This window comes from Acanthochromis polyacanthus, chromosome 8 (assembly GCF_021347895.1).
Source record: "Acanthochromis polyacanthus isolate Apoly-LR-REF ecotype Palm Island chromosome 8, KAUST_Apoly_ChrSc, whole genome shotgun sequence".
Lineage (NCBI taxonomy): Eukaryota > Metazoa > Chordata > Actinopteri > Pomacentridae > Acanthochromis > Acanthochromis polyacanthus.
This window is the reverse complement of record NC_067120.1, coordinates 35158050-35183298: the sequence shown is the minus strand read 5'-3', so window position 1 is coordinate 35183298 and position 25249 is coordinate 35158050. Positions and strand designations below refer to the sequence as shown.

The window sequence follows — 25249 nt, the reverse complement described above, 5'->3', positions numbered from 1 at the left end:
TTGCTGAAATGTCACTTGTGAAGTGAATTATCTTAAATCAAGTGGGATGAGACATTTTGACTAAAAATAAGACAAACAGACTTTGTAAGATTTTGAGTTTTTGCAATGTAAAATGTGTAATTATAAGTGACTAAAACCAGACAGAAAATTACACAAAATGACAGAAATGAGACACAAAATGACAAAAACAAGACAGAAAATGACAGAAAAAAGACACCAAATGACAGAAACGAAACATAAAACGTCATCAGTGGGGTTGAGTGTATGTTGTGGGACACATGCTCCATGTATAATAATTACTGTTCAAAATATTATATTGATTAAAAACAATTTTCCGTAATTGCAAGAACCATCAAAAAAAATATAACACCAAACAAAGGAGATTTAAGTTTCATTTTAACTGTTTATTTGAGTTTCAATTTCTCCATCAGGGAGGTGGGACAAGAGAAAAATGACATTTTAAGGGAACTCCAGATTTATTTGGTATTTAAAAAAATATTTTTAAATATTCTTTTCTCCCAGTGTTTTTTTTTAGATTTGGTCTGCATGTTTTAGTATTTTGTCCGTGGATTATTTTTGATTTGATGGGTGGACGTAGACTGTCCTCCACTCCTGGATGATCCATTAACATTCAAAACACTGAAAAACAAAGCAGCTATTTTTTTGTAGGTCAGAATTAATGGGATTTGAAGCGCTGATTTTAGACCGTTTGATCCATTTGAGCAACAAAAGAAGCACAAGCAGCTTCTGGGTGCTCCTGGTTCATTTTCACTCACTGTGGGCTCATTTTTCACTGGAATATAAAGTCCTGCACCTCTGTGGAAACAGAAAAACCACAAAGAAGAAGAGAGAATTCTTATAAAAAATGTCTTATAATGCCATAAAAAAGAAGTAAAGTTGCATTTGTTGGATACATGTCCATGTCCACCTGTGTTACTAATACTATAAATAAAATTGTTAGCTCTCAATATATATATATTTATTCGTTTTTAATTAATTAAGTGTTGGTCACATCTGAGTCATTCATAGCTTCATGATCTGACCAAGGAGAGCAAAATTTTTGTTTTTTACAGTTGCGGGTTAGAGCAAGCGGTTTCTTTGTTGTGAACTTTTAAATGAGACAAAGTGATTTTTGATTAAATGTCATAATTTCAAATTTAGATTTGGATTATTTTCCAAACTGAATGGTACTTCTGGTTTTGATAAATGGCCTAAATGTCTGAAGAAAAAAAATTAAGCCTGGATTTGGTGAAGTTTCCTGATTTAGCAAATTTTGTCAATGAATGAAATAAAAACTGACAAACTAAAAATAAATACGTCTAGAATAAAGTGTTTGTTTGAACTGAACTGTTTTAAGGTTGGACTTGATTAATTTTCTCGACTAAACCTCACGTCACACATAATTAATTCAGCTACAGTCAGAAAGTTGAAAATGCAGCTAATTTTTTAGTTTTTGTAGTTTCTGGTTGTAAGAAAAAAAATTGTGTATAAATCTGAAAAAAAATAAAAATAAAATGAGTTGCATTTAAAAGAAATATTTTATGAAACAAAATATATGTAGAAAAAAAGTGTTCTTTTTATTTAACAATTTTAGGCTTGGATTAATTAGTTCAGGTACAATCAGAAAGTTGAAAACCCAACAAATTTTTACATTTTTGTAATTTTGGGTTATAAGAAAGAAAAATAAAAACAAATTTATAAATTGTGCAGAAATGTATTGGTTTATTTTATGAAACTAAATAAATGTGGAAGTAAATGTTTATTTAGATTTAGCAATTTTAGGCTTGGTTTAATTTTCTCGACTAAACATAACACATAATTAGTAAAGTGGAAAATCCAACAAATTTTTCAGTTTTTACAGTTTCTAGCTCTGATAAATGGTGTCATTTTTGCTATTTTCTAAAAACAATAACTTGACTTTTGAACTCATTGGCAGATTTTGGGTTAAAAGGAACTTCACCACTGGATCCAACTTTACTGTAGATGTTATTAGAAACTAAAATCCTCCCTGTATTTTCTAGTAATGATTAATAACTCTAATAATAATTTCAGGTGCATGCGGCTGGTGCAGCATCCCAACGTGGTGCGGCTCTACGAGGTCATCGACACGCCGACCACCCTCTACCTGGTGATGGAGCTGGCCGAGGGCGGCGACCTCTACGACTACATCCTGCGCCACGAGGGCGGCGTCGCCGAGGGCACCGCCAAGCGCCACTTCGCCCAGATCGTTCGCGCCGTCTCGTACTGCCACCGGCTCCACGTGGTGCACCGCGACCTGAAGCCCGAGAACGTGGTGTTCTTCCCCCAGCAGGGCGCCGTGAAGCTCACGGACTTCGGCTTCAGCAACTTGTTCCAGCCGGGGACGATGCTCGCCACCAGCTGTGGGTCGCTGGCGTATTCGGCTCCGGAGATCCTGCTGGGAGAAGAGTATGATGCTCCAGCTGTGGGTGAGAACCAGAAACTTTTATTACTTTACATCCAGGGCTGTTGAAGCTGAAATGTTGGTTTGTATCTGGGAGTCAGGGCTCGGTGCTGTTGGTGTTTTAGGGCTGATGCTGATTATTGGTCATCAGTAAAGACTAATAACCAATACAGGAGGCCCTCGGTTTACGACGTCCTCGATCTACGATGTTTCTTTGTCACGTCTTAACTGGTCACGTAGAACTAGCAGACGAGTGGAACGGAAAAATATCTTGTCACACGGCGCTATAAGACGGCTTTGTTTCCATTCTCCGGTTGTGCGCCACCTTGGATTGTGTTGCGTTCACGAACTTTTAGCCCTTCATTGTGGCTCCTGAGCGTACGTCAGACTCTTCTGATGGCAGTGCTTTGAAGAAAAGGAAAGCCGTCTCCATGGAAATGAAATTATCATTGGTATTCGTGACTTTTCCAAAGAACTGATTGGTACCGTGGTGCACGTAACGGCTTTGTTTACGTTTTCACCAAAGTTCCACCTTACAGTGAAAATCGACTGGCATAGATCTGTAGGAATGGAACCCGACATAAGTGGAGGACCACTGTGGTTTGAACTGATAAACAATAAATGTCAAACAGCATTTGACAGCAGGACGAGCTGCTAAGTTAGAAGGCAGCCACAGATGAACTTGAAACGGAGTCTGGAAAACAATAATTAATAAAGCTTTGAGATACAGACCTTTCTGAACTAATAATTGATAAAATGTCCAAAAAAATGGTGGCAAATGTCTTGTTTTATCCACAGCAGCTCAAAGATATTCAGTTTACTGCCACAGAGGAAGAAAGAAACCAGAAAGTAATCACGTTTAGGAAGCCGGAAATCTGAGAATTCAGAGTTTTTTCCACTATTTCATTGAAAATAATTTAATAGTTGACTGATAACCCGTTAATCGATTAAACGTTGCAGCTTGATTAGATCAGATCTTACATCGGAGTTTGCTGTGGAAATTTAAATGTGCAAATTTCCGATTTTTCCTTTTAATGTTGTCTTTCAGAGTTTATATTCATTCCTGAGCTTTCAGCCGTGGACTAAATTTCATATAAATTTCATAAAAACAATCTCAGATCAGGGTTTATTTAGCTGCTGTTCTGGAGGTTTCTACCACTGAATTGTGTAAAAATGTGCATATTTCCATTTTTCAGACTACTTCAGGACTTTTATTGCATGTTGGGTTTCAGCGTTTGTTTCTTGATCTTGGATAAATCTGCAGATAAAAGAATCTCATGTCAGGGTCCATTTAGTAGCTCTTCTGGCGCTTTCTACCATGAATTCTACCCTCAGATTTGAATTTTTGGGAGTCATGTTGGGTTTCAGAGTTTGTTTTTTGATCTTTGTTCTGGAGTTTTCTACCATGGACTTGCAAATGTGCAACTTTCATATAAATTTAGTCTGACTTCAGGGTCTGTTTAGTTTCTCTTTTCTAGCCTTTTACCTCGAATTTGTAATTTTTTTTCTCAGTAGTTTCAGGACATTTTATGCACGTTGAGTTTCACGGTTTGTTTCTTTATTTTAGATAAAGCAGCTGATAAAACAGTGTGACTTCAGAGTTTATTTAATAGCAAACAAAGCACAACGTAAGATGGCAAACGTCCCACTAGTGGATCTATAACTGCACGTGCTACAAAATCCCCCAAAAAGAGCCTTTAATACGGCTTAAAGTCATACATTTATGAAGGAAAATACATATATGAGTAACCAGAATTTCAAATCGGTTAAGGAAACATCTTTAACTGATCAGAAATATTACAAAACAAACACAAACAAGAAGTTATCACACTGGACAGAGTTTCATAATAGAAAAAAATGTTTAAAAAAGGTGGAAATAGCAGCAAATATCTGCAAAATAATGCTTTTAGCTCATTGATATGCAGTAAAACAGTCAAATTTTACAGCCACACATAGTGAAAGAAGAAATTACTGCAGAGTTTTTCCTGTGGACATTGTTTATTACCGTATGTTCGTTTGTTGGGTAATAGACCCAAAAATGCAACTTAACCAGTATTTAATGCACTGAAGCATTGCTGGTTAAAAGAATATACTAGAGGAAATACTGCTAGTAAATAAAAATACATTAAATGACAAAACGAGCAGCTGTTCTGGACCGTTCTGTCAAAAAAAATGAACAAAATTCTCTGATTCCGGCTTCACAAATCTAAATATTTTGTGTTTTATTTGCTCCTCTGTGACAGAAAACTGAGCATCTTTTGGTTGTGGACAAAACAAGACGCTAAAAGAAGCGATAAAGCGGTTATTCTGCAGCAAAAACTAAACAAATGGAGCTGCTGACGTGAGCAGCAGTCCAGATTCCAAGTGTGTTTGCACGTGTGTGACCCTGTGCAGGTGTTTCTGTGTAGCTGCTGCTGTATTTATGTGCTAGTATGTGTTAGCCTCCGTGTCTATGTATGGATCAGTGTGTGTGTCTGCGTGTCGGCTCAGGATTAATGTGTGTATCTGGGTCATTCCCAGTCGGTCATGAGCCAAGCGCTCACGTTCTGCAGTGGAACCAAACGCTGCAGAGCGGAGCGTTAGCGTAGCAGGAGGAGCATCAGCCGTAGTGGTTGGGTTTGGTGTGATGTTAGACCAGACGGATGAGGGATTTGTCTGCTGCAGGAGGTCGGTGGTCTTATCGGCTCAGCTGGACGAGAGGCCGGATTTTGGCTGCAGTTTGGGCACAACGTATTCTCGCAGCTACGAATGAATCTGCAGCGAATACAAATGAAACTGCAGTTAGTTTCTGCTGATTTATGTCCGCAGAGCTGCAAACCATCAATCTGTTAATAGATTAGAGGATTGGTTTGAGTCATTTTTGAGAAAGACGATCAGAATTCTCTGATTGCAGCTTCTTAGATGATGAATAAATAAATAAAAAGTCCTGTAATGAAAAGATGAACCTCTGTGAAAAATGGTGAAATGCTGTAAAATTAAAAAACTGTGGAAAGAAAGGTGAAAATATCTACGAATACCTGCAAAATATTTGTGTTTGTAGCTGATTTAAATACAGAAAAAATATAATAATTTTACAGTCACTCATTGTGAAGCACATTATTGACAGTTTTGACCTGTTTTTTTTTTAATTTGTTGGTTTTTTAACAGTATTTCTTTAATTTTGCTAGATATTATGTGTCCTTTAATAAAACAGGACAAATATCTTAATACACAAAGTTTTAATTATTATGAAACAATAAATTGCTGTATGTAAAGCAACAGATTTTTGATGTAGACATGTACAGTTTTAGCCTGTTTTTTTATTTTAAAAAAACTATATAAATTATTTTTTTCTGTGATTGTATTATATGTTACTCAGCAAAACAGGACAAATCTAAAATAAAGTAATTAGTAAGATAAATAATCTGTATTACACTAAAAGATGCAAAAAGTCACAAAAAGATGCAAAATGACAAGAAGGATCCAAAAATGTCACTAAAAGATTCAAAAATGACCCAAAAACATGCAAAAAAGTCACTAAAAGACGCAAAAATGGCACAAAAGGATTCAAAAATTATCCAAAAATATGCAAAAATGTTACTATAAGATGCAAAAATGTCACTTAAAGATGCAAAAATGGCACAAAAAGAATCAAAAATTATCCAAAAAGATGCAAAAATGTCACTAAGAGATGCAAAAATGACACAAAAGATGCAAAAACTCCCCAAAAAGATGCAAAAATATCAGTGCAAGATGATGTGAGATACTACTCTGAAAACAATGATATTATTGGATTATTATTTGAATACAGTAGAAACTGTGAAGTAAACATTATTGTAGCGCTAAAACATGAGCTGCAAATGGGTCAAAACAACAGATAATGTCCTTTTAGAAGCTGAAGATGTTGAAGGTTAAGTTGCTTTTTGATGATCTGGAGGTTTTCTGCTTCACGTGCACAAAAACTCGTAGCGATGAAGAAACACATGCAGCCAGAAGTTCAGCACAAGTTGCATTAGTTCCTTTATTTTTAGTTCCTGTTTCTAAACGTGTCCATTTATTTATTTATTATTTTATTACCTCCCTCCCTGAAGTGCACTTTCCTGTTTAACTCCACCTGTGGACGTTGTGATCGTACCGTCGCCTCACTAACACTCTGATGTATTTATGGACCTGTGAGTTATAATCCTGCACAAGAAGGAGAAGAGATTGACCCTCAGCGATCTCAGATTAGCTGAAGGAGACTCATAAACCCTTTATTAATTCACCACCGCCGCCTCGCTGCCTGTCCGTGTTGTGTTCGAGGACACGGTGCGTTTGATGACCGTCATGTGATGCGGAGGAGAGACGGGAAAGTCCACGGGGCCTCCAGCCTCCTCACAAAGATAAACACTGTCTGCGCTTATGTAACATCTGCATGCATGTGTGAGAACGCTGTGTTTGGATTCACACATGAGAGAACGTCAGGAAGGTCGTCGCCTGTTTGGACGGCCGCTCTGCCGACGATAAAATCAGCCACAAATTCTAGTTCACACGAGCAAGTTGTGGAGAACAAACCTAAACACGGCTAAAGAAAATGTGAGATAAGACGACAGGAAGGGCTGGACTGGAGGAACTTCTGCTTTTCACAGATTGTTCTGAGTGGCTGCACATTTAAACTCAAGGTTCAAGGGTTCAAGGTTGCTTTATTTATACCGGTGGGTAGATTTGTTTTGCAGAAGAAATGGTTGCACAAAACACACACTGAACCTGAGTGACAAGACAAGAAAGTGCTCAGTGTTCCGCCGTTCACCAGCATAGCAGCAAGATAAGATGAAATAAATAAGATCAAGATAAATAGAAATAAAACACAATGAGAAACCTGAGAGGAATTCATTTAAGGTTTGTGGTCAGACAAAGCAATTTATTATCACACAATTGTATTTGCTCTCTAGGATCCGATGAGCGCGACGTTATAAGTAGGAACCAGTCTGCGTCCGGGCAGGAGTTGGGTCTATAAGGTAGGGCTGACCCGAATAGCAATTTCTGGGATTTCTAGGATTTTTGGCCCCAATTAATGATGGGATCCGAATATTCGGATCTTAAAATGAATGTTCGGATACCTCAGTTACGACCGAATATTTGGAAATTCGGGTCTAGTCCTACTAGAAGGTAAAACGGTTAAGGTGAATTGTTTGTTTGAAATGAAGAATGTTGGATTTCAATTGGTTTGGAGCAATAAATGCACAGATTATTGGACAGATTATTGATGCGGTAAAGTTTGTCGGTGAGCCTCATTGTCTTCAAGCTTTAGCCTCTATATGCTCTGATCATTCCTGTTTTCATTAAAGAATGGTACACATTTTATAAATTCTGCCAGGGTGTGTACACTTATGAACACAACTGTATTCTGTTATCTCCTTGTAAAATGACTCATACATGCGTTGGTATTCGTGACTTTTCCGAAGAACCGATCGATATCGTGATGCACGTAACGGCTTTTACATTTTCGCCGGAGTTCCGACTTACGCCGAAAATCGACTTACATTGATCTGTAGCAACGGACCCCCGATGTAAGTCAAGGACCCCCTGTATGTGGTTCAGTGAGTTCTCCTCTTTAGCAGAGGTCTGACCGAACTGTCACTGAAAGATAATAGACTCAATTAAAGATAAAACAGAGTCAAGGTTGTTCAGTCGATGTAGAGATGTGAGTTTTCTGAGGCGGTGAAGGCGCTGATTGACCTTTTTGCAGACAGACTTGCAGTTTTCATCAAAGTTCAGTTTTTCCTCAGTTATGGTCCCAAAGTATTTATTTATATGATTAAACTGGGTCTATGTTCTGACCTTTAATTGAAATGACTCCGTGCCCGTCGTGTTGTTTTATAAATCGGTAACCATGTCTTTTGTTTTAGATCTGTTCAGTCACAACGAGCCGTAATTAGCATCGTCTGGAAAGATTCACTCAAGTGTGTTAACTTTGTCAGATAACAGCGATGTGTGGTGTCAAAAACGTCGAGCCAAGGCTTTATTTGACCCCTAAACACCCACCGGTCCTGATTCAAGCTGAATAAAACTGCTGTGGTGTTTTATGAAGCTTTGCTCTGTTTTGATACAAATTTGACAAACTTTGCATCGTTTGAAAGCACTAAAACTCACAATTCAAACATTGCAAATGTCTAATATTGTGTAGAAAGTCAGTTTAAGGCATTTTAAGACAACTTACACTGAATTTTTTCCTAATATTAGTAGTAAGTGACGGTTCTACGTGTAGTTGAAGCCCTGAAGCTCCTGCTGGAAAAGTCTTTTCAGAGCAGAATGAATAAATGAAATACGATGGAAGAAACAGCTGCTCTTTAATACCATAAAACTGGTTTAATGGTGTGATGTGAATATAAAGTTTGATGTAGAAACAGAAGCAGAGAGTGGAACCCCCCCATTAAACGTCTTATTATAGATCAAGGAAGAACTTTAGACACAAACCGTCTTTGTCTTTGTGGTTTTTATATCAACCTGAAGGCTGCAGGACTGTTTTTATCGACACATACTGGAAGTTAAACAGCGCCGCCAACAAAACAAAACCTCTTAGCAACAAAATCCAAAACAGACGCATCACTATGGGGGAACGTTGTGCAACTCTGAGGATAAAAGTCATTCTGGGCACAGCTTGTCCTGATGCATAAAGAGACTCTGAAGACGCATAAAATGGACAGTTTCATAATATTCTCCAAATATTTGCTTTTAGGAGCACTTTTGGCTGCTTTCTTTCACCCCTGAACACCCAAAAGGCTGAAATACAGGCTGAATGCAACAGTTTTGTGGTGCTTTAACCTGTTTTAGTTCCAATTTGACAAATTACGCATCATTTAAAAGCATTAAAACCCACAATTCAAACATTGCAAGTGTGGAATGTTGTGTCGAAATTCACTTCAAGCCGTCTTTTCTGCACAATATTAGAATTTTAAGCACTTAAATTGACAATACCCATTATGTAGTTGCCATTTTTGTACCGTATTTATATCTTTAATTGTAAATTTGTTGTTTATTACTTTAAAATGGCAGCTTAGTCCATAATATAGATCATTTTCCTCTAAAGTAACAGCAGAAATCTATAAAATAATGACATTTTCATAGTAAAGTATTGCAACTTTACATTTTATTGGGTTTAAAGTTAAAATGCAGTACTTTCTAATGCCGTTTCCTGTGATTTTACTTATCTTTACTGAGATTAGACAGATTTTAAAAGCAAGAAACTTCAAAAACGCAGTGAATCATCGGGTTTTCCACTTTCCACCAGTCCTTGAACTAATCATCTGTGCTCTGCTGTTCTATCAGGAAAATGAACCAAATCAAAGTTTGAAACTGGAGTTTTTCAGCAGCAATGTCTCGCTTAGAAATCTGCCAAAAATAAACCGTTGGCATGAATTAAATTGTTTGAAACAACGAAGCCGTTGTTCACTCAGATGTGACAAACAATCTTGTGACAAAAATTCATGAACTTTGCAGCTGAACTCGGCTGAACTGCAGGTTGTGTTGACAGTGGAAAACGAGTATGAAAGCAAATTAAAAATACAAATAGTTAAATATCTGCAGTATTTAAATCAACTTTATTCATGTAGAACGCTTACAAACAAGCAGAATTGACCAAATGATTGATGTGTTGACCGTCACACAGCTGCAAAATCACTTTCAAAAAAGCAAATAAAATTACATGAAGTAATAAAACAAGCTAAAACAAGATGACAAACTAAAAGACAAACTCAGCTGTAACTAGGAATGACGTGACAAAAAATTCAGAGATTTCAGCTGAACTGCAGGCAGTGTTTCCACGGAGCAGAGAGGAGACGAGTGTAGAAGCAAATGGAAAAATGTAAATAGAAAATATCTGCAGCATCTACAGTCAGTATTGGCTTCTTTTTCCTGTTTTGTCAACTAAATAATCAAAATAGTTCTGTTTTTTTGGTGATTTCTGTCCTCATAACTGTGTCAAACTGCTCAGTGAAGATTTTTAAATTTGATCTCCTTCTATTCGTGGTTGTTCTGTTTCCATAGAGGTGCAGGATTTTAAATTAGAGTGAAAAATGAACCCACAGTGAGGAAAAATGTGTCAGGAACAAACTGTTTGTGGCTCTGAGGGTTAAAAAGCTAATAAACGACGTTTGAAAATAAACTTCATTACAGTATCTTAAGCCGATTAGATACAGAAGGACTCAGAAATGTGATTTTTTTAAAATGTATTTTTAGTTTAGAACACGTCTGAACACTGCAGTCCATTCACATCCTCCCCGCTGCCGTGTGTGATGAAACATTCGGCCATTGTCCCGCATTATTCTCATGATGGTCCAAACAACGGCCCTCAGTTCCCACCGTACAATGTCCTCCCACGTGCACGCTCACGGGCACGCTCTCCACAGACGGTGTTATGCAACCGGGGAGTGTTCTTTTCTCTGCTCGCTGGGGAATATCGCACATTCTCACCACGTGCCGGTGGCCCGCCGGCAGCACAAACAAACTCCAGATGTAGCAGCAGAGTGGAGGGAGCTGGAGGAGCAGAGCGAACGTTCGGGGAGCGAGGACGGCACCGAAAGGTCGACACAGCCGCTCCGAGTTCAGGCAGAAAAATGTGCAGCCCTCTTATTCCTGCCCACATTTGGAAGCGGTGAACGGAGCCCTCGGGGTTGTAGCGCATCACATGAACCAATTATGAAGCCACAACTGCAAATCTCATTATTCTGATTCGATTATCAGCTCTGATGTAAGAATGCTGATGAGGGGAGACGACAGACGAGGAGATGGAGATGTTCTGTGCTCGCAGAGGTTTTGTTTTAACGGCCACTTTAGGCTGAAACGGTGTGAGAAATGTTAGTAACCCTCTGAACTCAAAGCAGTTTGTGTTCGTTTTTTTTGCTCTTGTCACATTTTATACAAGGTCAAGATTCAAGACCTTTATTTGCCACCAACACATTTATACATAGTGAAATGCATTGTGCACCTGTTCCAGACTGAAACAACAACAATACAGAATTAAAACACCCAAGAAATATGTATATGTATACATGTATGCACACATACACCCCCTGTCAAAAGTTTTGAGACACTTTCTCATTCAAATTAATTAGAACCTGTCTCAAAACTTTTGACAGGGGGTGTATATACAGGGTGTCCCAGAAAATTTGACATCATTTCACACTCCAACAATTTTGGCAATTCTTGTTCAAATAACCTCAAATTTTCACAGAATGTTTAGAAAGAGATCAAGATTTTATGTTTAATGTTTTATTTGTGTTCTGTTTTCAGGTTGAGCCGTTCACTCCCAAAGATAAGTCATTTTGGGTCTCAGAATATGCTCGCACACAGTCACCCGAGACTGTGCAGCGTGTCGTCAATGCAAAATCTGGGAAAACTTCACCAACTGGCAAACAAATTTGGACTTGGTACCAAAAATTTGTAGAGGAAGGCTGCTTCTGCAGGGCTAAAGGATCGGGTAGACCATCGTCAACATCAGCAGATTCCAAGACGCAAAATGACTTCTCTGTGGGAGTGAACGGCTCAACCTGAAAACAGAACACAAATAAAACATTAAATATAAAATCTTGATCTGTTTGTATACATTCTGTTAAAATCTGAGGTTATTTTAACAAGAATTGCCAAAATTATGGGCCTGCGAAATGATGTCAGATTTTTCGGGACACCCTGTACATCATCACCACCTTTACACAAGCATATATACAGATAGAAATTAGCTAAATAAATATATAAATCAAAGTGAAACAGAGCAAATAGAATATATACTAGGGCTGGCCTGAATAGGGGTTTCTGGTCTCCGGATATTTGCGCTCTATTAAAGACGAATATCCGAATATTCGTTCCGCTCCGTAACGTCCAACGGAGGGGCGTCGTAGCGAACGGAATATTCGGATATTCGGGTCCAGCCCTATTAAATACAAGGTGAAAGTGAATGGATCTAAAGCGACGTACATCTGAGAGTAGATACGACACAAGCAAGGATCTGTTCAGGAGAAAACAACCTGGATAAATGGTGGAGGACTGACCGTATGTGCTGTAGATATTTTACTATTATTTACTGTTTTTAATCCGTTTCTACACTCATCTCCTGTCTGTTTAAACACTGCCTGCAGTTCAGCTGAAATCTGCATTATTTTTCACGTCATTCCCAGTTGCAGCTGAGTCACTGATGGCTTCTTGTTTTTTTGTTTAAATTTGGTTTTTAATTTTGTTTAGAGTTTAGTTTGGCCTTTTTTTTTTAAGTGGAGACACGTTGAATAAAGTGATTCCAATGAAATGTAACACTTTTAAGCTTTGATTTGGTGAAGTGTCCTGATGGAGCTGAATGTTCTCTGGATTTTTACCACAGGATTGTTGGTTGCAGCTGAATTAATAATAGTTTCTCAGCTGCTTCAAGGAGCTCAGAATTTTTATTTTTTTACAGAATCTGTTTAAAGATTTAAATTTTGACAACTTTTCATTGTTTTTAAAGGCAACGTGTAGAAAAAAGTGATTTTGATTAAATATCGCAGTTTTAAGCTTAGATTGTGTGAAGTTTTGTGATTTAGCAGAATTTTCTATGAATTTTCGTCACGATTGTATAATGAATAGTTTTTCAGTTGTGTCGAGGAGATCAGAATTTTTTGCTTTTTGCCAAATCTAATAGGTGAAATCACTTTATTTGGCAATTTTTAAAGTGGCACATGTCGAGTGTAAAGGTGAGATATAAAGAGTTTAAGCTTAGATTTGTTTAAGTTTTTGTTTGAACTGAAGTTGTTTGGTTTGATGGCCACTGGTAAGATAAAAAAGGATGATTTTTTTGTTTGTTTTTATACAGTTTCCAGCTGTGATAAATGGTGTAATCTCAGTGTTGTTTTAAAAAGATAACGTACCTTTTAAACTTTCATTGTCCTGCACAACCAAGACTAGACGGAAAGAAAATTAGAAAACCATCAGCAGGATGAAACCTGAACCATAAAATAGAAAGTTGGATTTATTTTATTATAAGATTATTATAAGAATAAACAATAAACTCAAAGCTGGAGTCAGCATTATTCCAAGCGTCCACAGGTGTTACTAATAACAAAATGCTGACTCTACACACTGAAGATGTTTTGCTGCCCACATTTTCCAGACTTATCTTACTGAACGTGTTTTATGTAAACACGACCTGCAATTCAGCCAAAAGTTCTTTGAATTTTTCTCACCTTCGTGTCAGTTACAGCTGAGTCACTCAAAGCTTCCTGGTTGCACAGAGGATCAGAGAATTTTTTCTTTTTCACAGAATCTGTTAGGTGCAAACGGTTTATTTTTTGGCAATTTTTTTTAACTGAGACGTGAAAAAAAAAAAACAATTTTGATGAAATAACCTGAGATTTGGTTATTTTTTTATGGAACTAGAAGAAGAGAGAGCTCCCAATGTGCAGTAGGACACAGTTATAATGCCATAAATCATACAAAAAGAAGAAAGTAAGTTACATTTCTTTGATTATTTTGTGCCTGCAGGTGTTTCCAAAAATGGAAAATAAATCAGTGGCTCTACAAACCATAGATATTTTACTAGTTCCATATTTAATCAGTTTCTGTACTTGTTTTCTCTCTGCTCTGTGGAAACACTGCCTGCAGTTCAGCTGAAAACAAAGATTTTTTGTCATGTCCTTCCTAATTACAGCTGAGTCACTCAAAGCTTCTTAGTTGTACAGAGGATCATAATTTTTTTTGTTTTTTGCAGAATCTCATTTGAGTGAAGTGTTGATTTTTGGTAATTTTTTAAATTGGAGACACGTAGAATAAAGTGACTTTGATGAAATATTACAGTTTTAAGCTTAGATTTAGTGGAGTTTCATGATGGAGCTGCAGATTATTAGTTCAAGAATAGTTAGAAAGTTCAAAATCAAACAATTCTTCCTGTTTTTAGGGCTTCTGTATTTTTTTAGAAAGATAACTCACATTTGAATCCCAGCATCAGGTTTTGGGTTCACAGAGTTCATGTCACTGTGAGGTTTAATGAAGCTGCAGATAAACCAGATCTCTGCAATGCAATAGTTTACCTGCATTCTTAAACCTGGTGGATATTTTGCGTCTATAAGAGCTGTTTAAAGTAATGTAAAGTATGCAGGAAGTTTGCTGCATTGTGCTGCATTCCAGCCTTATCTGATGCTACGTGCATAAATTCTCTGAAACAGGATGTTGATGTCAACAGTTTCTAAAAGCAGAGAACGTCAAGGTTCTTCTAACAGGATTTCCACTTTGTCTTGGATAATAAACGTCAAAGCGAGGAGTTATGCTCGACCTGTTCTCCTAAATGAACTGAAACGGGTCAGAGGGAGTAAAACTTTCCCCTGAGACTTTTCTTTCTTTTCTAACGAGCTGATGTTTAGTTTGTGTATCTTTTAAATGTTTGACATGTTGGAATGCTAATATTTGCTCATTAGCACTAAACACAAAGTCTGTTTAATGTGCAGAAATACAGATCATTACATTCCCAACATTTTCCTGACGCATGAAGTTACATAATCTTTTAACCCTTTAAGCTTCAGTCAATTCCAGCCGTTTTCAGTACAAAAAATCGCTAATATTCTATTTTTAAATAAAAAAAATGACGAAAAATACAGGGAATATTGGACGCGCATCGCGAGGTGCATTTCCTTGAAAATGACCGATTTGTGGATTTTATACCGACTTCAGGACGTTTTGGATAAAATAGTTTACTGGCTTGTGTTGTCTGGATGTAAAAGGTTGGATTATGGCCGTTTTTTATGGAATCTTTTTTTTTGTGTGTAATAATAAACCCGGAAATGTGAGTCGCGCTGTGTGTGTTGAAGCCGTGTATAGAGAACGGATGGATGAATATTCGTTTTTGTCGGACAAATGTGTTTTTCTCACCCGCTGTGGTAATCGCATCTGAAAGTGGTTTATACCGGCGGATTCATGAGAATCTAAGCTTTCCATCGGTGTATAGTGTTTGTGTAATCGGGTTTGCAGCCGTCGGACATTCTTGAAATTCCTATGCAAATTAGTAGGTGTACCGCCGGCGGTACACCTACGACACACTGAAGCATAAAGGGTTAACCCTTTTAATCCCAAATCCCACCAGCAGCTTTAAAAGACGTGTCATGTGTTTAAAAATCACCAAAATTACACCATTTATCGGAGGCAGAAACTGTAAAAACACAAAAAATCCTCTAATTTTCACCTTACCAGCAGTTATTGCACAAAGAGACACAGATTTATTAATATTTTTACAGAATCTGTTTAATTTTGGGCAGTTTTTTAAATGTACAACAAATTGGTTTTGACCAAATATCAGGAGTTTAAGCTTAGATTTGAGGAATTTTCCAAACAGAACCATAAATCACACAGGATTTGTTCAGGGACTGTCGGAAAGCTGAACATCTGACAAATATTTAGTTTTTACAGTTTCTCGCTCTGAGAATTGGTGTAATTTTGGTGATTGTTTTTTTAAACAGATAACATTCATTTTAACTTAATGACAAGATTTGTGTAGAAGGGTGATTTTTGTCCAAATTTAAAGGGAACTCAAAGTTAGACGTGTGGAGTGTGAAGAGAAAAACTCAGAAACATTGCAGTAAATGGTGCTATTTTCTTGATTTTATTTAAAGGATAAGATGCTTTTCTAACAGGCAGCAGGTTTAATAACTATTAAAAAGTGTTTTCTGAGGGATTAAATATCGTAGAACTGGACTTAAAACAAGCAGAAACAACTCGAACGAATACCGAATCAGCAGACGCAGCGTTTTGTTGCTGCTCTCATTTAGTCTGTGGGATTAAACACATAACATGCTCCGATTATTTCCAGTGTTTGTGGAGAAACAGAAGCAATAAGATCTTTGTGAGACGCATCACAACAGGCCCAGTGTTTGTTGTGGCCTCCGGCTCTGGTTCAGGCTGTTCTCGGCCCTTTTCTCTGAGCTTCAGGACGGGGGAGGACGGGGGAGGCGGAGGGGAAGGAAAGGGAGTGGACGGGAAAAGAACACCGAGTCAGCATCGCCGGTCAGAAGCAGGAAGTGTGAGTTTGAGTCACACTTTATTCTGTGTACAAACCGGATGTCCAGCTGTCGGTCGTAAACTTCATTCTGGGTTTTTTCACGTCATTGAGGAACAAATTAATGTAGAACCGACTGGGATCAGCGGATATCCAGTTATAGACATCAATATTCAGCTTTTTTATGATAACTGTGGCCCTTATTAGGCATTTCTGAGATGATGGGGACTCATAATTCTGCATAATTTACAGAAATCTGCGTTCTTACAATTTTTCAGGGTCATTTTTCTGCTTCTTTAATTTGCTTTTTACATTTTACACAGAGTGTCTACAAAGACACAAAATATTCAGTCATTTGGAACTGAACAATGTCGTATTTTACTTTATGATAAAAATGACAAAAGACAGACAAAAAAACACAAAAACAAGACAAAATATTACAAAAGTGAGACGTACAATAACAAAAGCAAGAAAAAAATGGAAAAATGATGCGAGACAACAAGGAAACACAAAATGACAAAATTGAGAAATAAAACGACAAACAGGAGACGAGCAACAAAAGTTAGACAATAAAAAGCAAAAAGCAACAAAAACAAGACAGACACTACAAAAATGATACACAAAATGACAAAAATGAGGAACACATGACAAAAGTTAGGCAAAAAAGACAAAAAAACAAGCAAAAAAAGACAAATATAACAAAAATGAGACACAAAACAATAAAAGCGAGACAAAAGGAAGCACGAAATGACAAGAATGAGAAACAAAACAAGAAAAACATGAGACAAGCAACAAAAGTCAGAAAATAAAAATCAAAAACCACAAAAACAAGACAAAACATTACAAAACGAGTCACAAAACGACAAAAATGAGACAAACGAGATGAAACAAAACAAAAAAGAGAAAAAATTTGACAAAAAAGTTAGAAAGCGACAAAAAAATGGAGAAACGACACAAACGTGACCAAAAAATGACAAAAGCGTGAAACAAAATGACAAAAATGAAACATAAAACAGTGAGCACAAAATGACAAAAATAAGACAAAAAACACAAACGAGACAAAAAGGAAACAAAATGACAAAAGCGTGAAACAAAATGACAAAAATGAAACATAAAACAGTGAGCACAAAATGACAAAAACAAACGAGACAAAAAGGAAACAAAATGACAAAAGCGTGAGACAAACAGCAAAAGTCAGACAGAAAAAGCAACAAAGAAAAGACAAAATGTTGCAAAAATGAGACGCAAAATGCCAAAAGAACAATGAACAATCCAGTATTTTACTTCCTGATCAAAACATGTCATGGCCTAGAAATTATTTAAAATTTATAGTTTTACACATTTACAATTCCCAGTTAATGTCTTCTCTGTAATTTTTAAACTTTACAAAGTGGGGTCGGATTGGACCCTCTGGAGGACCGGTTTTGGCCCTCGTGCCGCATGTTTGACGCCCCTGTTTTAAACCGCCTGAGATGAAGCGTGTGAACGTGATCAGACAGCAGAGGCTCTGAGGCTGCTTCAGGGCCTGGTTTTCTCTTTGACGCTGATTTGTGGCGCTGTGTGTTCCAGATATCTGGTCTCTGGGGGTGATTCTCTACATGCTGGTTTGTGGAGTTCCTCCGTTCCAGGAAACCAACGACAGCGAGACTCTGGTCATGATCCTGGACTGTCGCTACTCCGTCCCCGAACACGTTTCAGACGACTGCAGGGAGTAAGTACCGACGGACATCGCGCTAAGAAGCCTCTGTGACAGCGGGGAGAGATTTTAGCATCTTTGCACTGGAAAAAACTCAAACTCTTACCAAGTCTGTTTGTCTTATTTTTAGTCAAAATGTCTCATCCCACTTGATTTAAGATAAATTCACTTAACTAGTGACATTTCAGCAGATGGAGGGACTTGTTTTAAGACAATCTTGTGTCGTCCTGTGGGTCAAATTGACCCATTCTAAAATTTGAAAATGTGGAAAAAAGTATTTTCACAGTGAAAACATCCACATTTTCAAATTTTTTTGGGAAATTTTTTGGACATTTTTTGATGGGGGGAAAAAAGAAATGTTAAAAAAAAGTTTTTTTTAAGAACATTCGTTAAAAAAATTAACCAAAATCCAGCGAATTTCGCTGGATTTTGGTTAATTTTTTTAACGAATGTTCTTAAAGAAAATCTGAGAAGTTTTACTGATAAATATGTAATCACTTTAGATATTTTTAAGATTTTTCGGAAGATTTTTTTTAGTCATTTTTAAAAAATTTTTTTACAATTTTTATTTTTCAAATTTTTATTTCTTGCCAAATAAATTTTGTAGAATAAAATTTTAAGGAAAACTTTTAAGGAATTTTCTTCCTGAATTTTTCAATTTTTTATAAATTTGGGGAATTTTTTGCTGAATTTATGATTTTTTTTTTCTGAAAAGGCAACAATATTTTTTTGTGCTGTAAATGAGGACAACAGGAGGGGTAAGACACATAAGCTTGTCAATCCTGGTCAAATATAGCTTAAAAAAATTCCCAGCTAATTTTAAAATCTCAATAGTCTAAATATCATATCTTATTTCAAAAAAATCTTACCAACCCATTTTTCGCTTGTTCTATTGGCAGATTTTCTCACTTATTTCAAGGTAAAAGTTCTTTGAAATAAGTTTTTTTCTTGTTTTGAGAGGGGCATTTTTTCCAGTGTGCATGATTTATTCCTTGATTCTGAAGTGATTGTTTCACTAAACTCTCAGAACACCTCAACGTTTTTAAAAAAAAAAAAGATTCTAAGCAGCACATGACAGATTCTTTGTGCTTTTACAGTTTCTTCCGCTGAGAAACATTTTATTTTAGGTGATTTATTTCAAAAAACACCTCTAGAAAAGCTGCTGGTGTGTTTTTGGGATTCAGGGAGTAAAAGATTGTGCTGGATGTTTTCTGATGTTTAGTGAAGTCGGCAGGTCATTCGGAGCTGTTGACCGTAAAAATCATCTCATTAGTGTCAGTGGATTATTCCAGCGTCCTCGTTCTTGCTTTAAATATGAACAGCATCTCTGTCATCGTCTCATTTTATTCCCCTCTAATGCAGAAACACGTGAGTCTTTGAACCTTGAACCATAATTCAGTAGAAACTCTCCTCACTTCACCTTCGCTTCAGCGTCCTCGGCTCGGGAGGATAAAACCTGCTGAGGCTGAACAACGACTTGCTCTCAACCTTTCAGGCATCAATTATTAAATAACCAACCCAGTGAGATTTTTTATGTATTTTAGTGCTCTGGAACGGGACTTAAAACACGTTGCAGTGGATTCTTTTCAGGGTTACTTTGAGCAAAATGCAGCCGTTCATTGTAGCAGATGCTGAAAATTAAAGGTTTAAAATGCACTTTAAGCTAAAATACTTCAGATTAACTAAGAGATGCTACCACAAATTTTCCAAATCCGATTCTTTACATGAAATCAGTTATTGTTTTGATTGCAAGTTTACGTTTAAACATGCAAATGAGGCGTTATCTCATGAAAATGTTGAAATTTGCATAAATGACTAGATGCACTTCCTGCAGTTCAGCCGAAAAGTAGCAGAATTTTTATCTTTTAACTGTTTGTCGCAGCCAAATCACAAATATGTTCATGGATGCACAGAGGAGTGCAGAATTTTTTGTTTTTTATGGAATCCATTTAGAGCGGATGGTTTATTTTCAGCAAAGTTTTCAATGCAGCGAGTAGAACAAAGCGATTGTAATGAAATGTCATGAATTTGTGCTTACATTTTTGTATTTTTCGCAAATGAATTCTGGCTATTTTTTGAACCCGTCAACAGGTTTTGGAGTACAGAGAGTTAATAAAATACTAAAACATATCCAACAGTATTATTTAGAGCAAAACACACAACTGTCTGCTGTAATAGACGCTGTGCATCCGTGGTTTAAAATGCACTTTAAGCCAGAATACTTCAGATTTACTGAGATGTTAACACGAATCTTCCAAATCTGATTGCTAACATGAAGACAATCATTTTTTTTGATTGCAATTTTCCTAAAATTTTATGTCTAAACATGCAAATGAGGTGTTGAACTTTATAAATGCTCAGAACAGAAATACACAGCCTGCAGTTCAGTGGAAAAGTCAGAATTTTTGTCTTTTTCACTATTTGTCACAGCTGAGTTACGTACAAATATCTAAATCTTTATAAAGCAGCACAACTTAAATCTCGTCCAGTGAAACAAAACAATAAACCGTCTTTTCCTCTGTCAGTCTGATCTCCAGGATGCTGCAGAAGGATCCGTCCCGTCGGGCCTCTCTGGACGAGATCGAGGCCCATCTCTGGCTGCAGGGGCTGGACGACGCCCTGCTCAGCCCGAGGCTCCTCCACACTGGCTCTCGGGGGCCCTGTCGCCCAGCTCTCCCCGCTTAGGGCTGCCCGAGTGCGGGGACCTGCTGGCCGCCAGGCCCCCCACCCAGCTGACGTTCCCCGGAGTCTGGCAGCCGAGCCTCAGCTTCAGCCTCCGTCCGGCTCCGGCTGAAGAGCCTCCAGCCGCCAAGAACCTGCCGGCTCTGCAGCAGATCTGTGAGGAGGAAGAGGAGGAAGAGGAGGAAGAGGAGGAGGAGGAGGAGGAGGAGGAGGAGGAGGAGGAGGAAGCAAAAGAGGAGGTGCTAGTGGAGGAGGAGGAGGATAAAGCAGAGATGGAGGTGGATGATGATGATGATGAAGAGGTGATTTCAGATCAGCCGGTGGGTCATGTTGACCAGCCGCTCAGTCAGACTCCTGAGGTTCCTCCGTCGTCGCCTCCTGCTCTGGGGGTCCGGTGCTGTCAGGGGCAGCCGGACCTCCAGCAGGACGACGAGGAGACGGAGCCCAACAACAACACCAACAAACCGGCTCCTCTCCTCCCCACGTCTGACTCCCAGCACTCCTCCGTCTCCTCCGTCTCCTCCTCGGAAAAATCGCCCAAAGAGTCGGAGCAGGACGAGCGGCCGGGAGTCCAGAACGACGTCCAGACGGACCGACCCCAGAACCAGGACAGCGCTCCGAGGACGGAGAAGCGGCACAGCATCAAGCTCCGAGAGAGACTCTTCCAGTTCCCGCTGTGCGAGAAAGCTCTGGCCTTCAACATCCCGGCGCACAACAAGCCCAAGATCCTGCCGCTGGCGCAGTACAACTGCTGCCACGTCCTGTAGGGGGAGCCACCGCAGGCCTTTCAGCCGCAGACAGAACAGGACGGGGAGGTTCATCGTCCATGCTGCTGTGTACAGGAGCAGAACCACACATCTGTAGCTAGAACTCTAAACTGGACCTGCAGAGGAAGACTGAACAGATTTTACTGAATAAGCTACGTTTTGTTTGAAGGTGCCTCTTCTGATCAGTGATTACTGCAGCACTCAGTAGATCCTTACAGCTTTTATTATATAGATAGAAATAAGATTAAATATTAAACTAGAGCTGCAGCTAATGATTGCTTTCACCCGATTAGAGACGTCCCCAGATATTAAATGAGTCATTTAATGTTTAATATCTGCAGATTCCTGGATATTTAAACACTTTACAGGACGTTAAAGTTATCATAATTAATTCAGTGTTCATGCATGGCAACTGAACACCCTCTCATTTACTCGGCACTTTATTTTTTTATCATAAAGTATTAATATTTAAAGTGGAATCTGTGAAATTTTAGCTTCATATCTCCAATACTTTTAAAAAAAAACCTGTCCAGCAACTCACCTTTTTTTTTTTTTAGAAATTAAAATTGAAGCTATTTGAATGTTTCAGGATTATTTTTTTTAAAGCCAGAATTTTTCTTTTATTTCTCCAAGAAGTAAATGAATTCAGTAAGTTTAATATAAAATAGTAATTCACTGTTTCTTCAGCCCACAAAATGAGGTCACAAAAAATAAAATCAAAAACCTGAGTTATGTAAGGAGAACCATTGGATTAGACTTTCTACCACTGCTTTTGTTTCTGTGGTCTATCAGTGATGAAATTCTGCAAAAAGAGCTATTTCTAGTAATTTTTGCTACCAGATTTTCCATATTAAGAGGAAAAATGATCCTTTAGATACTCAAGGCAGTTGGAAAAACAGCAAAATCTCTGCAAAGAAATGCAAAAAGGTCAGAAATATGTGCAAAATGACTGAAAATAGACCAAAAACAACTACAAATATGTGCAAAATGATTAAAAAGAAACATGAACCAACTACAAATATGTGCAAAATCACTAAAACGAGATATAAAAGGATTGCAAGTATGTGCAAAATCACTAAAGAGAGACTCAGAATGGCCAATGGAGACACAAAGCAACCACAAATATGAATAATTATCCTAAAATAAATGTGTTAAAAATAAATTATCCTAATTATCCTACTGAATTTCCCTCCGGGTATGAATAAAGTGATTCTATTCTATTCTAAAGATATATTAAGTAGTTGCAGAATTGCCACATAGCTACAAATAAATGCAAACAAACTGGCAAAAGACTCACAATGACCACAAAGCAGTGCGAAGATGTGGACAAAATGATGACAAAGAGATGCTAAACAGTCGCTTATAGACCAAAAATGACCATAAAGACGTGCAAGAAGACATTAAAACAAGCACTGACAGATATAAAATGACATTTTTTTTAGTTTAGAACAACCACAGATGCAGAAAACGGCTGTAAAAAGAGACTAAATGATGGCAAAGACCTGCAGAAATGACCAGTAAGAAACTCAAAGCAACCTCAGGGAGGAAAAACAGTGAAAAATTCAGGTTTTAATCTTTGATAGTTTCTGAGATGTTGTTGCTCAAACAGCCTCAAATTTAAAAAAAAAAACTGAAAGTGGGCCAACGGGCAGTTTATTAAAAGAAATTTTACGTGATATATCAAGCTAAAAACACAAAGATAACTGTTAATATCCATATTTTATGCGGTAAAGAACAAACACGTTCAAAAATCCAACAATTCCTTCAGTATTTGCAGTTTCCTGATCAGTTCTAACAGTTAAAAAGTGCTTTTATTGTATCAGGACGTCCCTATAGCTAATTATTCTCTCAAATATCATATAAAAACTAAGAAATTATGATTAAATGTTGGATTTAGTGCGACTGAAACCCCAAAATATTCAATTTACCACCATTAAAGGCAGAAAATTGTCACTTTCAGACACTTTCCATTGAACATTTGGCATTTTTAGCTTGAAATTTTAGCCTTTTATATGAATTCTGTAAGTATAATATGTAATTTAACAGTTCACTCTGTTTCTCCAGTCTACAAATTAAAGACAGAATATGAAAAAAACATGACCATAATGAAATAAATGTACAGAAATTGTAGTTTTACATGGAGAATCTTTGGATTAGACTCCTGAAAGTGGGTCAATGGGCAGTTTTTTAAAGAAATTCTTTGATATGTCAAGCTAAAAACTCAAAGATAGCTGTTAATATCCATATGTTATGCTGTAAAGTTTGAGGGCAGCTCTACGTTAAATAATTAAACAGTTCCTTCAGTACTTATAGTTTCCTACTGTATTTTTGTCGTATCAGGACGTCCCTACTGCTTAGTCTTCTCTCCAATATAATCAAAAACAGAAATTGCTCTTAAATATCTCGTTTAGTGCCACTAAAACCCCCAAAGTATTAAATTTACCACGATTAAAGGCAGAAAATTGTGACTTTTAGACACTTTCCATTGAATATTTGCCATTTTTTGCTTTAAAAATAATCAAATAGTTGCTTTCTGTTCATTTCTTTGGCTCTATTTTGAGACTTTTTCTTTTTGCACAAGCTGCTTCGCACATCAGTTTGAAAGCTCCTATAAAGAAAGACTGTTATATGATAAGATATATGAAACTGTATGATGTAATTTATCCTCGCTTGTCCTAACAAACTGTGTGAAACCGACTGGGATGCAGGTCTTCCGTTGTTCTTTTTAACCATGACTATTTGTGAGGGGGTTGGATGTGCAGATAGAAAGCTTAATTATTATTATTTTTAAAAACGTGACAAAGATATTAATTCTCTGCAGAGATGTGTGACTGTGCATGTTGTTATTGATCGTCTATATACCTCCATGTGTCTTGGACCTGACGGGACGTTGGTTCTTGTGGAAGCAGCCACTGAATGAAACTACTGCAGCTGGTGGCTTCAAACCAGCACTTTTCCAGGGACTGAAGGGGAGATTTAGACCCGAACACAACGACTTGTTATCGGTGTTACTTCATCACATATCGGCTCCGTGTTGCTCTAGGTTTTTCCTCTTTTTTTTCGAAGCTCAGACACCACGTTTTTGTAGAGCGACAAAAGGCCAAAGCTGTACAATAAGCTCCGTCCTCGCCGCCGCTTTCATAAATCGGATTTTTTTTTTGTTTTTTTTAACTCGTGACCTGTGATCGCTTCACTTCCGGTGTGCGTGAGCAGCGACCGTCACGTGAAATCTGATTATCGCTCGCATCTCATCAGCCGTGGAAGCGTAAAATCTGTGCAAAAGGGGATAAAATCGCCTGTTTTGACTGCAGCCCGTCTGTCCGCTGACCTGCATTGTAACTAGGATCACGTCTGTTCGGAGCCATGAACTTATTTTTCTGTATTTATTTATTAAAAATGGATTAAATCGAGCGGGTGGTTGTGTGCGGTGTGTTTCTTTTGCAGCGGCACTCATTGGGGAGGAAATGTCCCCGTCTGGACAAGGCTTAACCTCCAACGGATCGGATGTTTTGTCGTCCACGTAAAGGAGCCGACAGTGAAGCTTTCCTGTAATATTCCGAGCTTTCAAAACCATTTAAACTGGTTATATCACCTCACTGACCACCAGGAAGTTAGAACAGATCCACACCACACAGAAAAACCGAGTTAATCAACCGACTATCATCAGATAAGGAGCCCAAACAAAACTAACATTTTTCAAGAAATTTTACATGTGCCAA

The 25249-nt window shown here is 37.7% G+C and overlaps 1 protein-coding gene across 1 annotated transcript in view; it reads left to right on the top strand.

The window, feature by feature from the left end:
* snrkb (SNF related kinase b) overlaps positions 1–24940 on the top strand; it is a 28581-nt gene extending 3641 nt beyond the window's left edge. The window contains 4 exon segments of the mRNA XM_051951652.1: positions 2053–2447; positions 17955–18096; positions 20607–20745; positions 20748–24940. Coding sequence (XP_051807612.1) covers positions 2053–2447; positions 17955–18096; positions 20607–20745; positions 20748–21530 — 1459 coding nt within the window. The 3' untranslated portion in view covers positions 21531–24940.
* The last annotated feature ends 309 nt before the right edge of the window (positions 24941–25249 follow it).